We start from the raw sequence: 17,851 nt of genomic DNA on the forward strand, positions 1-17,851 counted from the left end.
CAAGTGCACAAGGTAACATATCCCTGTTTTGTTAAATAATATCAATCAATGATGTTTAAACACGGAAGTCACGGAAAAAGCATTAGAAATTAGAATGATAGGTTAGTATAAAAGCCTATTGAAAACAAACCATTCACAAAAATCTTGTCTGTATAAAAGGGAAATATCACATATTCGGGTCAGGAGGGTGAACAAAACAAATTTTATTGTATGAAATTATGTAAATTTATGTTTTACCGCCAGATAGGATAGAAATATTTTCTTGTCGAATAGAATTATGTTAATATATCTTTAACCACAAGAAAGGGTATTTCTGTCCACTTCCTCTACTTGTTAACTAGCTTGACGTAAACATATTGGGATAATGGGTAAATATTTTTCTAATAATTTATTTGCAGTGATACATTAGGTAAGTGACTTTTTATACTTCATCAGCTAGCTCCTTGTTTCATACTACAAATCTTGATGCAAAATGGAGAAACTGGTAAAACATCGACTTAAGCAAGATTATAAAGAAGAAAAGTTTTATTGTCATACGGTAGAAACTGCAATGGCGGATCTAATAATTTCCATGAGGGGGTGCCCACTGACTGCCTAAGAGGAGACCCGCTCCAGTCATGCTTCAGTGATTCCCTATATAATCAACCAAATTTTTCCCACAAAAGGAGGTGCCGGGCACTCTGCCTCCCCTAAATCCTCTGAGAATTGCCCATTATCCCTATTTATATTACTAAATAGATTATTTTTCTCGAAATGACCAATCTTGTTTGGGTATTCTACAATATTTTTACATACGTTTAACCGGTATATATTATACCACCTTCACAAACACAGAATATACTTACTCTTCCGTTTAAATCGCCAACTCGTTGTCAATCGCAAACATCCGATAGTAACTCGTTGATATCCGTAAATATCTCGTCACACATCGCAATAACTCGCAAACACTCTTAAGGATCCGTGAAAGGAGAAAACAAATTTTGAATAATTTTTACGATTGTCGGAAATTACTTGTAACAATCCGTAAGTAAATTGCTCATAAACGGCTCGCAACAACACATTACCATCTGTAAACTGCTCAACCGAATCCGTTAATGACTTGTCACAATCTTTTTCAACGATTTGTTGCGATTATTTTACGTTTTGTTTACGGATTATTTATGGATTATTACAAGTGCTTACGTGTTGCTTACGATTTCATTATGGTCGTGTATCAATGTGTTTACTTTATGAGTGATTAAGAGCATTTTACGTGTAGTATCAAATACTTAACGAATAGATATGTATTCGTTACGAATTCTTACGTATTAGTTTACGATTTGAGGGAGCATAAAAGCTGCAAAATCGTAAGGACTCGAAAATACTCGTTACTTACTCGTAACTATTCTTATCAACACGTAAACAGGTCGTAACCAGCACGTAAAAGGGTTGATGAAATGTAACATTCCGTAATATATTAGTAACAACCCGTAAAAGGCCCGTAAGATGCTCTTAGTTATCCGTGACAACTCGTAACAAATTGTGGAGTTTTACAGTAAACACATCGTAATAACTCGTAATTATACGTAATTATACGTAATAAACCGAAAATGGCTCGTAATAACTCACAACAATTCTTAAATCGGTCATTAAAGTAACCAAACCGTAAAGATCCGTGAATTTAGGCGATCCATAAGAACTCTTTAGAAAATTCCGTGTATGTCAAGGGGGTGGGGCATAAACGATCAGAAAATAGATGATGTCGGCTAATAGTTTCTTCCTTACAGTTTAAATTGTGTTGTTGTTTTTGAAAAAAGGTAAAAATGTGGAATGATGCAACTGGAATTATAAATCCAAACAACAGTGTAAAGTTTGTTTGTAGCTATTAGAACCAAACATACAAGAGTTTTACTGCGTGTCATGTGAAAAAAATAAACCTTAAATATGGAGTTAAAATCCCATAGTTCTAAACAAGAATGTACTTTACCTTTACCATACCAATAACTGTATCAAGTTCAAATAAATCTATCCAAGTTTACCAAATTTATTGTATAACATATGAACAATTTACCTTACTCTGTCAGTTAAAGTCCTGATACTCTAAACAGATATACCAGAAAATATTTAAAATCGAAAGAGAATTTTCTTTAATCAATGCCAAAAAACAGAATAAAGTTTTGATCAAATAATGCTAAGCATACTCTAGTAAGTGTACAATACGTGGAAAACTGCCTTATATTTGACGGTAAAAGTCCCATAACTCTGGAACGAAAATAAAAAATGAAAATCGAGCTTTCTTTTATCAATCAAATCAATAGCATACAGTTTTGAATAAATTAATCAAACCAAACTAGAATTAGAATGTGAAATACGACTAGCCAAAAAAAAAATAGAATCAAAAGAGAGCTTTCCTCCGTTAATTCTTAAGATTTGTTGACATTTTATAGAATTGGGTTTAGCAAATTTGAGTTATCATTCGACCTATTGGAATCCATTCGAACTTTCGAACTACGGTATATCATAATAAGTCTCGTCGATGACGGACGTATAAGTATCCAACTTTTATAGGTGACAGGTGATATTAAACCAGATCTTCTTTTAAAGGTCATTCGAATATACCCACACAACTTGATATACTTTTTTATCAATTCTACAAACAATGTCCACCGAGTCTCTATAGTAGATATATCTTATTTGAGTCATTACCTTCGATCTTTTAAACAAAAATTGAGTAAAACTCTAATAAACCAGTCAACAATTAATTTCGTTTATGTATCGTATTTGTATATCTTGTTAGTTGATCATTTATCCTGCTTAAAAAGATTGTCTATCTGAAATCTCAAAATTGAGCGAGACAGGGTCTATCGAAAGCGTAAGCTGTTTTTGCTATGCATGTATCAATTTGTAAAGTGCTAACATGCGAAGGAAATAATTTCAATAAGGAGCCAGTTATATAGGCATTTTGTAGACGTTGGAATGCTGTTAGGACTATCTGGGACTACATTAGCGGTTGTCGTTTGTCAATTCTTAATATGCTTGTATCAGTATGGGAGTTGGTATTGATATCATATTAGAAAGTCTTTGTTCAATTATTTTTTGCTTTTCTTATTTTTCTGGAATCGTATGTGCTATAGAACGTGTCAGATGTTGGACTTTTTGTTGCTGGTTGGTGTCAGTTTGACTTATACCCATACTTTCTTTTATTTTCTTATTTATACAGTAGTTCATGATAATAATGAAATGGTCACACAGTCGACATTAAAAAGAACTATTTGCTTTAAGGAGACACCTATTTTTTTCAGTCATATTTTGGCCTTTGTGTTAATCTTTAATTGTGGATAATTTTGCTGTTACGGTTCTATCTATATATATAAATTAGTGCTTTCAATGTTAAATTCTAAAACGTAGAAATTGGCTAATCATCGTTATTTAAGGACAAAAGTCTTATAAGGAGACATTTGATGATTTCAGTCATGAAATTTTTTTGTAGATCTAGTAGTCCTGATAATATTTGCTGTCAACAGTTTTTTTTATAGTGATTATATTGGTAAAATCTTTAGTCACGCCCAATAACCCCTACAATGATTCCAGATATTAGATATTCTCACATATCCAACTTTATGATTTGTTTTTGGCCAAAATCATATCGTTATACTAAATACACTAGAAAACATGGATGCCAAGTTTGTTTTAAAACCAGTTGTTTCAGATGAGATGTTTTTAACAATTAATCGAGTCTACATATGACAAGTGAGAACAATAGTTTACATGGCTGTAAAGGGTCGGGGGAGGTAAAATTGAGAAAGACAAATCCATGCTTGTTATATGGTTGATTTATTGAAGAATAAATAATCACTTTAATCTCATATACATATGGTTAGTTGATGATATACCATTACAATTTTCAAGTGATTTTTCGTTTGGCGTTTACACTAATGTAAGTGTTTGAAGCAGGTAAATGAAAGTACATTTAATGAGCTATTAATGTTAGTTTTTTTTTTCTTGTCAATTTACCATTTATCATGATAGTGTATCCAGGAATACAATTCCTTATATCAGTTGGATATTTATCATAACGCCAACTGTAGTCATAGGCCTAAGTTGACAGTCTAGATAGGCAATTGGTGAGGTTTTTGCGCACTTTAAACCTAGTTAACCCCACCACATGATGTGCCTTTATCATGAATATCTGGACAATGTACCGTGATTAAATTAAATAGACTGAATGTAGGGAAAAGCTCGGCTGTAAAGTAGTCTAAGTAGTTCATCTACAGTAAACACTAGCATGTCAACACTGAGGTGCTGATATCGAACCTCACTCTTGGATTGTTTGTTCGACTCCGATATTAGTTATCTAGGATTACAAGTTTTATTACCAAAAGTAGGTGGTTCTATCCTGGTAAGTATACTCCACCAATACAAACTAACCACCATGAAATAGTCAGGGTTGCTGAAATAAAGAAATGTTAATCACCAATAATCACTCAGTCAATAAATATGCATATAGTGGGCATAATCAAAACTAAAATGTATGTAAAATATCTTTATTGTGCTTCTAAAATATTTCTGTGTCATTCAAAATCACTTTTCGACTTTGTTGCTAAATTTTACTTGGTTTTTGTTGTACCCATTATAATCCTCTTAATGCGTGAGACTCTTACTTGTTATTATAAATTTAATTTTTGTAGCTCAGTCTTCAACCTACAGTCACATTCCTCTGAATGAACATCGGTCCCAGTCATATCCAACAACCGAAGTCCAGACAGATGAACCTGATAATTCACCAACATATCACGAAGAAGATGGCGACAAACAACCGTCACATACTTTACTGGAAAATCAACAGTTTACCAAACCTGAATCTTCTTCTGTCTACAACATAGTTACATCAATGGTAAATCCTGAAGTAGATACACCACCTCAATATACATCAGTTGACCCTATGTGTGTTGTAACAGATATTTCGCCAACATACAATAGCGTTCCAGTAAATGTAGATCAACCAACGTCATCAACTTCTATCGATCCATGTGTATCTGAGAATCAAACTGTAAAGATTTCTACCGCCAAAGTAAGTGATTTGTATGTAAGAGGGGATGACTGATGTAAGGGAACAGGGGCGGGAAGTAGTAGTCAGCGGGAGGGAAGTGCGAGTCAGTGGATGGGAACCAGTTGAAGTAGGGGAGTAAAATAAGGATATGCTGGAAAAGTTTTTTGACTGATTTTCGTATGGAATTAAGGGGATGGAAATCAGGAACCCCAGTCCCCATCATGTAAAATAGATATAGATGAGTATAAAGTAACGAATCTACTAAAGCCAATATTGAATAGTATAAAATGTCATTTCAGGTTCTATCGACGTTTCTTTTGTTCAACATAAAGTTTTCATTTTTGTGTTTCCTGTTGGTTTAAATTCATGGTGTTTTCCGGAAGTGTTTTCACAGTCGCGTAGCTCATTTTTAGTAGAAAATCGGTGATAAGTCTCATACGATGATGTCATAATCGAGGAAAAAGGACGATATTGTGGGACGACAATTAAAATGTTATCGTGGACATCTGCGACACAGATATTGATAACTATAAACCAAGTCATCTTTGTGTCCGTTAACGTTTGAACGAATGACTTTAATTTGTCTGTCTTGTTTAATTCGGCACTTTTGATGATTTACATCCTTTGTAATTAAAAATACATGAAAACAATGGAAATCTGCCTTCTTTATACTGGATACCTTAACATCAAATAAATCCATATAAAGAACGATATATATAGCCGGGTCAAGATTTTTCTATTTTTAACGTGTTGTTTTCATTATAATCAAAATGCTGGACTTTTTGTCAACAACTCTTTAGTTCACGGGTGTCATTTGATATATCGAGAAAAATGATTGTGAAAGAACACCTAACGGTGGTCAAGTATTGCGTTTGGATCGTAAAAGCTCTGGTATAGGATCGTGAATGAAATCTTATCGAGAAGACATATTCAAGGTCAATAACTAATCTAATCTAATGAATTATACGAAAAAATTTACAAAAAAATAAAACTGTCTGTCTAAATGGTTCAACATTATGGTCAGTATCTGAGAAAAATCAAGGTTTAAAAGTACACCGTTATTACAAAACTACAAAAGGCAGATTGCTCCTTGACATTTCAATGACATTAAATATGTAAACAAACAAGATTTTTTTCATAATTCGAATGACTAAACAACTTTTCTTTGTAATATGTCATTCTATTTTAATGATTCAAATAGTTCTTAAAGGTAATTTGTGTTAGCATAATTAGAAATGTTGCAAAAAATGAAATATTTACAAAAAAATGATTTTTCGGATCGTGAAAGATCGCGTACCGCTTTTTGAAGATCGTGAAAAGGATCGTGAAAGATTTGATGCTATGGAAACGTTCAAACCATTATTTAATTATAGGATAATTCAAATTTTTAATTGGTATAGCAAATACTGGATTTGCATGACTCACTCCGGTTCTCTTTTGTTGGTGAATAGTGCTATAATTGTTCAATGCCATTGGATCTGATTATCTTATAATACCACACCGACTAGGTGCCTTATAGCAATATCAGTCTATTTGTCCGTTCATCATAAGTTTTGATTTCTTATACAAATTCAAGATTGAGAATAGAACTTAATCGACTGAATCGACTAAAGTTCAAGCTGGACATAATGCACAATCGAGGTACGATGATTGGTTATTTACCCACTAAGTTGGGTAAAATGACGTATAGCTATTGTGAACAGAATGATCAAACAATCAAAATAACGTTATCGTAGTACCTTTTTTAGTTTATGTAAGCGCAGCCACAAAATAAACAATAAATTAGCCAATATTGTCATACTATGTACGCACGAACGGCAATCCATATAACTAAAGGTAACAATCCTTACACCAAAAAAAATGCGTACACATGCATATATTTTCAGGGAGAATGCATTATAGAAACATATATACTTTTACTTTTCGACAATTAACGCTCCAGAAGGTACTTTTATTTTGTAAATCTACTTATCTAGTCACGTTTTTAGTTAATTAAATAACTCTTAAGGAAAAGTGTTGAAATAAAAAATAGTAAAAAAAAATTTAAGGCATTAATGTTCGTTCTTATTAAAATGATAGCACGCTTCAACTAGTTGTAAGTATATCAATTGGTAAAAGAAATATTGTTTTCTGATTATTAAGTCTAGTCCGGCGCGGGACGTTTGCGCTTTTTGGTAGGACAATTGCTTTTTTTTAAATAAACATTTCATTTTAATTTTTAGTATATTTGCGCTTTTTAAAAAAGGACATGTACATTTGCGTTTTTTTCAATTGGACATTTGCGTTTTATCAACATATCATAAAAAATCATTTAATATAAAAAAACACAACGAAACATTCATATATTTATATACAGCTAAAAACATCAACCTTTCCCCATCATGCTTGTGTCAGATGAAAAAGACAACCCTCCAAGAGGGTGGATGGGAGTTTCCTTATAACAACCATGACTCTTTCTAAAAGTCAACAAGTACAGCAGGTGGTTTAAAAAAATAAAATTTCGGTCTTCACTAATTGAAACAAGCTTAGATAAACTATGATGGTACAGTTTCTCGGGCTATTCATGCAACAGAGTGGCCACAAGAGGAATATAGTTTCCAATTTTAAATACACTTATAAGAAAGCTAATTGAAGAATTACGGTCAAAATTCAAATGTTTCATCCATAAAATGTTCTTTTTCTCTATCGTTTACACAGAAACGTATACTATATTTTTTATAATATGTCTGGTTTACCCGGAAAAAATCTTATGTTATCGTTTGTTCAAAAGAACTTTGAAAGAATATGTAAACATCTTTCCAAGACTTTGGTAAATTTTCTAAAGATTACAGGGAAACAACAATAGGTAAAAAGCGAAAATGTCTTATCAATTTTGTACAGGTGTATCAAATTTTAAAGCGCAAATGTCTTTAGTTTTTGAAGCGCAAATGTCCTTTAGTGTTACAAGTAAAAAGGCGCAAACATCATGCGTCCGTCTGGTCACGCCTTGTCTTTCCCGATCAAGATAATGCGTTGCCCGATCTTTCACGATCAATTTTGATGAAAAATCAACAACATTTAATGTTTTGAAAAACAAAAAGAATGGTTTCAAGGAAAAAAATGTTTATTTTACTGTACTATCTGACACACCAAAGATTCAAATTAAGATATATCATTATATATTGGAATGTGACCATTATAGGTAGAAAACGTGTTTTTTTGTTTTTATTAATTCCATAGACTTGTGTTGCGCCTTTTGTGTTTTCTCTTATAGTACTGCATATTTTCTTTATCTTATTGCACAGTATTATTGAGAAATTTAAATCATTTTGACAGACATAATATTTTTTTTTTCGGATTTGTTCCGCGTTTCGAAAATACAGCAGATTTTTCACAGATTTTGAAGTAGAATTACAATTAACTACATTCACGATCCGATCGCAATGCTGGACCACCGTTAGGGGTTCTTTCACGATAATTTTTCTCGATATACCGAATGATAGCCTTGTGATTGAATTTAGTGGATTTCTATTTAAACAGACAGTCGATATTTCAATGGGTACTAATTGTGTCCTCCTACTGGCAGACTTGGTTTTGTACTCATATGATAAAGATTTCATACAAAAAATTTCCAAAGACAAAAAGAAAAAGTGTCATGCAAAGTACTTTTATTTCACTTTCAGTTATATTGATTGTATCCTTTCACCCAATTACCCACATTTTAGGACATGCTTGCGTCTCATATAGCCAGTGATTTTCAGATTAGGGATAGTGTCGAAACTGTAAGATATGTTTCATATCTTAATCTATTCATCGATATAGATTTACGACTATTATCAATGACAAACGTTATGATTTCATCTTTCAAATCGTCAATTTTCAATCTTTTAGTATGAACCTACCCTCTACTCCAATCGCATGGTGATGACATATCTCAATTAATACCCTACGACCGTATAAAAATAAGCAGATGAGGTATGATTGCCAATGAGACAAATATCCAAAAAAATGTTCAAATAAAGTGGATGTAAGCAATTATAGGCAACACTACGGCCTTTAACAATGAGAAAAAACCATACCGTATAGTCAGCTATGAAAGGCCCCGACATGCAAAATAGGAAATAATTCAATGAAGAAAACTAACGTCATAATTTATAACAAAACAATTAACGAAAAACAAATATGGCAGACATGAACCAACGACAACCACTGAACTACAGGCTCCTGACTTGGGACAGGCACATATTGATTGTGGCGAGGTGAAACATAATTGTGAGCGTCCAACCCGCCCCGAACCTTGGACAATGATGTTACAGCACATCATAAGAACAAACTATAAATATCAGTTGAAAAAGGCTTAACTCACCAGCTCGATACAAAGCAGAAGAACATCAAACATAAATACAAACCGGACGTTGCACGGTATTTAACCATCCCTCATCCCTAACAACAAAAATGACGCTAAGTACAGATCTAAGAGTACTCACAGTTACTGACAGCTAGTTCAAAAGCCAATAACAACCAATAAAAAAATCATTTATCTAAGACTAAAATATCAATAAGTACACATCCAACATCCAATGGATTTAGTGTAAAGACGTCATTTACAGTCAGGGAAAACATGACCTTGTGTAATGCCAAAATAAAGGTATCGACTGATTGTGGTACTGCTAAAGTGCATATGTGTATAACAAAACTATTAAGTATGATTTTAATTTACTGATAACGAAATCAATATTTATACCAATAAAAACAATATTCAAAGATCTAATTACAGTGTTGAATCGATTACCTTTTAAAATAAGTTTATCTAAAGAATTGATGAGTTTATCCGGATCGAATATAAATTTCCGGGCTCGGTTAACAACATCACCGTAAAATTAAAGATGTGCAATTCCCTCTGATATAAGTTTTTCACAGGTACAGAGCACCTGAGATCACCCCCAGTTTTTGGTGGGGTTCGTGTTGCTTAGTCTATAGTTTTCTATGTTGTGTCATCTGTACTATTATTTGTCTGTTTGTCTTTTTACTTTTGGCCATGGCGTTGTCAGTTTGTTTTCGATCTATGAGTTTGACTGTCCCTCTGGTATCTTTCGTCCCTCTTTTGTAGCAACGACATCCCTAACTTAATAATTTACCAGTAATACATAGATTCCGCTCATTGAAAGTCTAAACGTCACTACAGACACGGGCATACCGAACGAGTTGGACTATGTAAACATCGTAAGATGGTGCCACAGGAACATCACTGTCCTAAAAAAAGGAAAATTAACAATAGGAAAAAAAATCACCCCTTTTGAGGTAAATTTTTGTGTAGAGTTTCTGGTGTAAAACTGAAATATGTAAATCTAGGAAAGGAGACTTATTGCTGTTAATATTTGATTTATTTAAAGTAAGTTGCTGTTGGTAAATTTCGGCAGTATATTTAGAGAGTTCTTGATAATTTAACGAAAAAATATCATCATGATAACGGCATGTTCACACTATACGGAATTCATGAGCAAAGGTTTTCAGTCACCACCATGAATTGGTTGACCGATACGATGCGTCTGTGTTTCAACTCTCTCGCGACATATTTTCGCGCGTTTAGAACTTTCGATAACAGAAATTTCGTATGAATTTTCCGATTGTGTCGTTTTCATGATTTTGTTATTCTCACTGAGTGTGACTTCGTATGGCGGATGATGCATGCATATCAATAGACGCTGACCATTTTGACGAATCCGGTCTTGCTCCTTATGGAGTTCATGTGATTCCCTCAAATTTCTTAACCTTTGTTTGCCATGTTTACCTTGGTTTTTTTATCTTCTATGGCATATTTTGATTTTATAGAGACAGTGGATAGATGAAAATCCACCAGACAATTCCGATTACCTTTGCTTAGCCATTTTTGTATGTTGCTGTTGTTGCTGGCCGTTTGGTTTGATTGCCATCTATATGGCCAACAAAGTAAGTGTTGAATGATTAACGTATTAACATTTAAAATTAAAGAATCTAGGATGAAAAAAACTATAAGCAAATATTTCTTGCATATAATGTTCAACCGTTAGTTCGTTTTATAATTTGTGGTCATTGAATTAAATGAATTGTATGAAATTTTTGAAAAAAAGATTGTTCCACGTTAATTTAATCAGGACCTTTTTTACGATTTTGTCCAGATTGCGTTCTATCCACAAATTACAAATTTAGATTTTAAGTTGTAGAGTGCAGACAAAGTAATATATTCCGTTTGAATTAAAAAGAATTGGAAGACAAAAAAAAATTCATTAAAGAAAACAAATAAAAGCATCAATCAATACAACAATGAGTATTCATTAACTGTAGACAATGTTTTACTATCGCGGTAAAATTACATTATTTTTATTATTCCTGATTCAGTTTTATCATAGTTAATTTCAGTTGTTGACTTATTTCAAGATTATCTTGCCGATAACGTTTGCAGGAAAAAGTTTCTCTACATCTATTAAAACAGTAGAAACATGATTTCAGTTATATTGATATGTTTGTTGATCTAACTTCCTAAATACAGTTCGTATTATAATTTTCCATATATTATAGCTTAAAACGCAAAAATAACATTAACTAGTACATAAACCAAAAATTCATCGACTTTCAGTGTTGTGTAAAATAAACTATCTATTTCATTGCAAAATTAATTGTTCTTGATACAAATATGATATTGAGATGCATTGAAATACAACATTTTCTTTGCCATGGTTGGTTTTCTAATTATATAAGTAATGTAGAACACTTGAACTGAACCGTACACTTTTGTCTCAAAAATCATACATATAGTAGGAAAGATTTTCAGTCTGCAATTGGTGATGTTAAATTTCTGATATGATTTGACCAATTAGTTGATTTGTTTACAGGGCTATCAAACATGGATAGGAATTCATTCATAAAGTGTTTGACTTTATTTTTGATAAAGCTTAAATAGAAAGAATATTTAGATTTTACAAAGAAATAAAGGAAAACAATTTCTATGCTAGAACACCCTTTTTGAACTATGTTTCTCTCCTTTGCTATTGTAAATAATGGTAAACATCCTCCTCTTTAAATGGACATAACTCCTATATGATGTCGGATTTCAGGTAGAATTGACTAGCTAATATTATTTGCAGATTGAAGTTGCTCTGTTTTAGTTTTCAAGATAATAGCCAAAACACGTAAACAAATTGTGTAAATATACAATGTTAGGTCACTGTCAGAAAAATATAAATTTTTTTGTGTGAGGCTTAGAAACTTGGGAAAGACCGATGCTTACCGAGCCCTTCCACTGTTTTGTGCCGAATACAAAAACAATTGATATTTTTCTGACATTGACCTAATATTGTTTTATACTGAAGCTATATATGAATACAATGATAGGTATGAAAATTTAACAGAAAAATAAAAAGTTTGGATCCCTAAATGAACCCTAAATTGTGAAGAAAAGTGACGTGACATGAAATCGACATTGCACAAAACATCATTTTGCTACTATATTTGGTAGACAAACACAACAGGAAGTGTTCTGGCTGCAGTATAAAATCATTATTTAAGAGCAACAACTCCAAAAAAATGAATAGTCTGGCGCTTTATAGGCCCTGTGGCTTATTGAAGATCTTGACTTAGAGATCATTTTAGGTTTCTCTCTTTATTTTTTGTGGTTTTCAAGACAATCGATAAATTGATAAAAATCGTCCTGTCAGGAGTCGATTGAAGATTTCAGGCATTTGAATTAGCAATAAATCTTGTCATGCTCGTCATTTGTTGCTATAAAAAAATTCTCTCAAAAAACTACTGCATTGCATTTAATAGTATTTCTTTTGTAGGGATCCAAAGCGAGAGCACGTCGTGATTATCATACAGCAAGAAGATATAATAAGATGGCTTATACTTGGATAAGACTAGCAGTTTGCTTTGGAATTTTTTCCATCATCTGTTCACTAATCATACCTGCCATTTTTTTTTTGCGTCTGATATACTATGGAGAAGTGTTTGGTGATTTTTCGAGATACAAAGCTACCAATAGTTCAGTCTTTGTCTGACTAAGCTACTTTGCTGAATTAATCAAACGTCCGAATATACTTACACCTACAGTCTAGCAAAGATTATATTTTATGTCAGCCCAGTAGTCAATTTTTCAGAACTGACATGATTTACCAAAAAAAAATACTAAAACTGTCTGTTTATGAATTTAGAAGTTATTAAGAAACTTAGATTTCAACTCCCTCAAGCCAAGTTGACCTTAGGGTATTTGGCTTTCAATTGAAGTTCCATTTTTTTCCGAAGAAGAGATCGTAGTTGACACCGTTTCAACAACGCCTGTATTGAAAGTTGCACCTTAACATTACAACGTTTTCACTACGAATTTGATTCCTAAAAATATCAAATTATTCAGGAAACCTTCTATATTTTATTTAATGTCTGTATATCGTAGATGTGTTAAGAAAAAGTGAAATAACAAAAATACCGACCTCCAAGAAAAATTCAAAACGGAAAGTCCCATAACAAATAACATTATTTTAACAAGTCCTGATTCCTTGATTATAACAGAAGCACGAAGGTAGTCACATGCGGAGCAGGCTTTGCTACTTTCTTGGAGCACCTGAGATTACCGCCGGGTTTTTTTTTGGGGTACGTGTTGTTCAGTATTTGATTTGGTGAAGTGTTGTTGTCTGTTTTTTTTTTAGTTAACGAATTTATTATAACCAATGAGTAACATGACTGTGAAGATTGTTCTCAATCTTTATCACAACTATAGTTTTAAGATATTCAATGTATGCAAAATACGTTTGCAAGTATTTTCTTACGAAATGATAACTAAATTATCTTCAGGAAGTCGAAGTAATATTATCATTAAATCAATACAATTAATATGTTTCAACGGTATATATGTATGTGTGTCAAAGTATTAACCTATATTCTCTGATGCTCAGTTCGAGGTTGTTTTGTCAGTTCGAAATCCCCTTTTATATGACCTAGCACACTTATCCTTACATGTAAGAAAATAGGTCGCTAACGTTTAAGATTATTCATGTGTATTAAAGTTAGCGAGTACATAAATATTGGATTATATAGAAATAAAATTGAGAATGGAAACGGGGAATATGTCAAAGAGACAACAACCCGATCAAAGAGAAGAAAACAGGTATATATCTAAATTCAATAAGACAAACATATCCGTTCACTAATTGTTGAAGTTGAAAGCAATAAAAATTTGCAAAGGTCAAGGTAATTGTAAAAATACGGAAATTATTTTTGTTTCGTCACTTAAATATTAAAAATTCAATTCAATTATTACGAACTTTAACGTAGAAGATTCATGCAAAAAAGTATAAAACTATAGAATGTGTTTAGAATCTGTCTTTCTGTGTTCAATTAAATACATCGATGTATGTTAAAATTTCCCGAAGCATAAATGTTTACCATTATATATCTGCCTACGAATCGCGCGGTGTAGAACACTAAATATAAAAATAAGAAAATGTTGTATGTTTTACATAAAATTTAAATTTAAATATATAATGGCACACGTATATATCATTTGTTTGCTTTTCATTTTCTGATATTTCAAGATATAATTTGGTTGAAATGCACTAGCCATTATCAATTTCGGGATGCCAGCTCTGTTTTTGATATCATTTAAACCGAAAGTTATCTAAATATTTCTCGAATTACCAGACACGCAGAAACGAAAGACCTGCTATTTCTAGAAGCAAAACGAATTCCTATGACAAATTAAAGGTGTGAATTTCCATACAATTATAACAATTAGAATAACCGGAAAACGACGTTCAAAACCTTAATGGCATATATAAAATCAATTGTATTTAGTTATTGCATCCTGTATGTAAATAATATTATATCCTTCCACTTTTGATAGTTTAATTATATGATATCAAAATAACTCAACAAGCATCATGATTTATATGTAGCCGACTTCATGTCTGTGTGAAATACAACAATCATATATGTAGATGACATGTTTTTGACAAAAAATGACGAGTAGGAAAAGTCCATGCACAGAATGATTTAAAGAATGGTAGCATATAAATGGTATATTAGACAATGTAGTTGAGAAATATATTGTTTATATTGCAGTATTGAACGTGGATGATGTAAAACGACGATATTTTACTTTAATGAAATCTTTGAAATGAAAAACCTTTAGTTCCAAATTTAATGTATACTCATGTTAATAATTCTATTGGAGAAATGACGAATTTTAACATATAAATAATATTGGACTCGTTTAGGTTTCTATTGTGTGTCGTCAGTACAATGGTCTTCGTGAAACCAATGGTTCCTTTTAACTTAAAGTTACATGAAACGAGTGACTGGTGAAAAATAATGTTAATCAAATTCTTGAACCAATGCATGCATATATCATAAACTTAGTCTTCTGTGCACGATTTTATCATTTTTTACGCATCCATATCGTATAATCGTCAAAAAAATATTTCACTCGTCTGTTTGGATGTGAAAATATGGCAGCTAATTAATTGTGTTTTGAAGCCGAAGTTTACCGATAGTCATCTTAGTAAACAATCACTAAAGGAGCATGGATATTGAGGTAACCACTTGTATAACATAAATTTGTGCAATATCTTCTTTTGTTCACATAATGCTTCTTTGCAATATTATCCTTCATCATAACTACTATATAGATATAAGAAGATGTGGTATGAGTGCCAATGAGACAACTCTCCATCCAAGTCAAAATTTATAAAAGTAAACCATTATAGGTCACAGTACGGTCTTCAACACGAAGCCTTGGCTATCACCGAACAGTAAGCTATAAAGGGCCCCAAAAAATTACTAGTGTAAAACCATTCAAACGGGAAAACCAACGGTCTAATCTATATAAAAAACGAGAATACATTTAACGGGCAAATGATGCGAGAGCACATGAACATTTCGAAGAAGCCAGAAAGAAAAATTGGCTGGCACTATTCCCTCAGTTATTTTCGAAATTGCTGGTGTTATTATCGTTTCTCTTTTATAATCATAGCAATAACCGATATTGGTGTCAATAATTCATGTTAATATCAACTTTTAAATGTTTCTTTACATAGTAAAAATAAGTATTCCACTATATTCTGCAATATAAATCATTTTAATTTGTATTGCTATACTGAATTGTATCTTACAATCAGATGAAGAAATAGCTCGGTGAAATTAAGAAGAAGTTTGACAGAATAGTCGTTTGGCTGATATTTGTTTCAGTTGTTTTCATTATAGGTGTTTTTATTACAGTACTTTTATATTAAAATCATTAACATGCATTGTTGTCACTAAAAAATATTTCATGCTTACTTTATTATATTTCTTTATGCTTTCCCCCTTCAATCCAAACAAAAAAACATAGGTTTAACATTCACTTGTTTAAGTCAGCAAGTAGCTCTTGTATTTAATATTCTAATGGGCAATGCATAAATGAAATGAGAAACAAGATGAATTGCGAATTTTTTACTTATTCAGAGTAAAATTTGTTCTCATATAAAACTAAACAATATTCATTGTACATATACATTTTTACAATAAGATAATGATGAATAAAAGACATGAAACGATAATACAAAAATATGGAATATAATAGCTTGGTCTAGGAAAGGGTCAACTAAGCTATATGCAAATATTGAAATGCTAAATGTAACACCTGCAACATAAGCATCCAGAAATGAACGTAAAATGAGTATATCTACAAAAATACATTTGTAATGGACCACAAGTATAGATGGTAATCTAACAAACACACAAACAAAAAAACAAGCTTATGGTGGTGAAAGGGGATGGATAGAGGGAAAATTTATAAAATCCAAAATAAAAATCTTATTTATAAAATATCGATCTGTAGATTAGCAAAAATGTGTAATAAGATACATTGTGTAGAACTGACAAATGGTCATCCAGCCGTAAGATCGTAATGCAGGGGTGCCTCAAACTGTGTATGAAAATGTAAATTTCCAAAAACAAAAATAAAAATAGTTATTAAAATCACTTGCCTTTATGCTTTTCTCCTTCAACCGAAACAAACCAACAGAGGTTTAACATTCACTCGTATGAGTCAGCAAGTAGCTCATGTATTTTAAATTCTTTTGGACGATGCATAAATGTAAAGAGAAACAAGAAGGTCAATTTCGAAATTTTTACTTATTCAGAGTAAAAAATGATCTGATATGAAAATAAATAATATATACATTGTACATATACATTTGTACAGCAAGATAATAATGAAAGAAAGTCATTAAAATATAATACAATAATATAGAATATAATAGCTTGGCCTAGGAAGGGGTCAGCTTAACCACTAGGAAAGATGTAATGAAATAAATCTTTCCTGCTCCACAAAGGCTACCCACTTGGCAAAAATATGAGTTAATGCATACCCATAAGGTAAACCACAGTCACAAATGCTGTTTAAAAGAGATGTAGGCTAAAACAAATTGTACGACTTGCTGTATTAGCTATATTAGTTAAGGTTCAATATATGTCTAAACAAATAGTGAAAACCCTGAATGTGACAAATAATATTCAAACAGTTATAAAACAGGGACGAAAGATACCAGAGGGACAGTCAAACTCATAGATCGAAAACAAACTGACAACGCCATGGCCAAAAATAAAAAGACAAGCAGACAAATAATAGTACAGATGACACAACATAGAAAACCAAAGACTAAGCAGCACGAACCCCACCAAAACCTGGGGGTGATCTCAGGTGCTACGGAAGGATGAGCAGATCCTGCTCCACATGTGGCACCCGTCGTGTTGCTTATGTTATTACAAATCCGGTAAATAGTCATTCGGTAAATCACATAAGAATATGCCTGTACCAAGTCAGGAATATGACAG

General features: G+C 32.2%; 1 protein-coding gene across 1 annotated transcript in view; it reads left to right on the top strand.

The window, feature by feature from the left end:
• Window positions 1–257: 257 nt before the first annotated feature.
• LOC127704452 (uncharacterized) overlaps window positions 258–17,851 on the top strand; it is a 133,895-nt gene continuing 116,301 nt past the window's right edge. The window contains exons 1-4 of the mRNA XM_052208537.1: window positions 258–368; window positions 4,668–5,050; window positions 10,841–10,957; window positions 12,826–16,311. Of these exons, the coding sequence (XP_052064497.1) occupies window positions 365–368; window positions 4,668–5,050; window positions 10,841–10,957; window positions 12,826–13,041 (720 nt within the window). The 5' untranslated portion in view covers window positions 258–364 and the 3' untranslated portion in view covers window positions 13,042–16,311. Of the gene's footprint in view, window positions 369–4,667; window positions 5,051–10,840; window positions 10,958–12,825 lie in introns of the transcript that reaches the window.

The sequence above is a fragment of the Mytilus californianus genome, unplaced genomic scaffold (genome assembly GCF_021869535.1).
Source record: "Mytilus californianus isolate M0D057914Y unplaced genomic scaffold, xbMytCali1.0.p SCAF_6, whole genome shotgun sequence".
Taxonomy (NCBI): domain Eukaryota; kingdom Metazoa; phylum Mollusca; class Bivalvia; order Mytilida; family Mytilidae; genus Mytilus; species Mytilus californianus.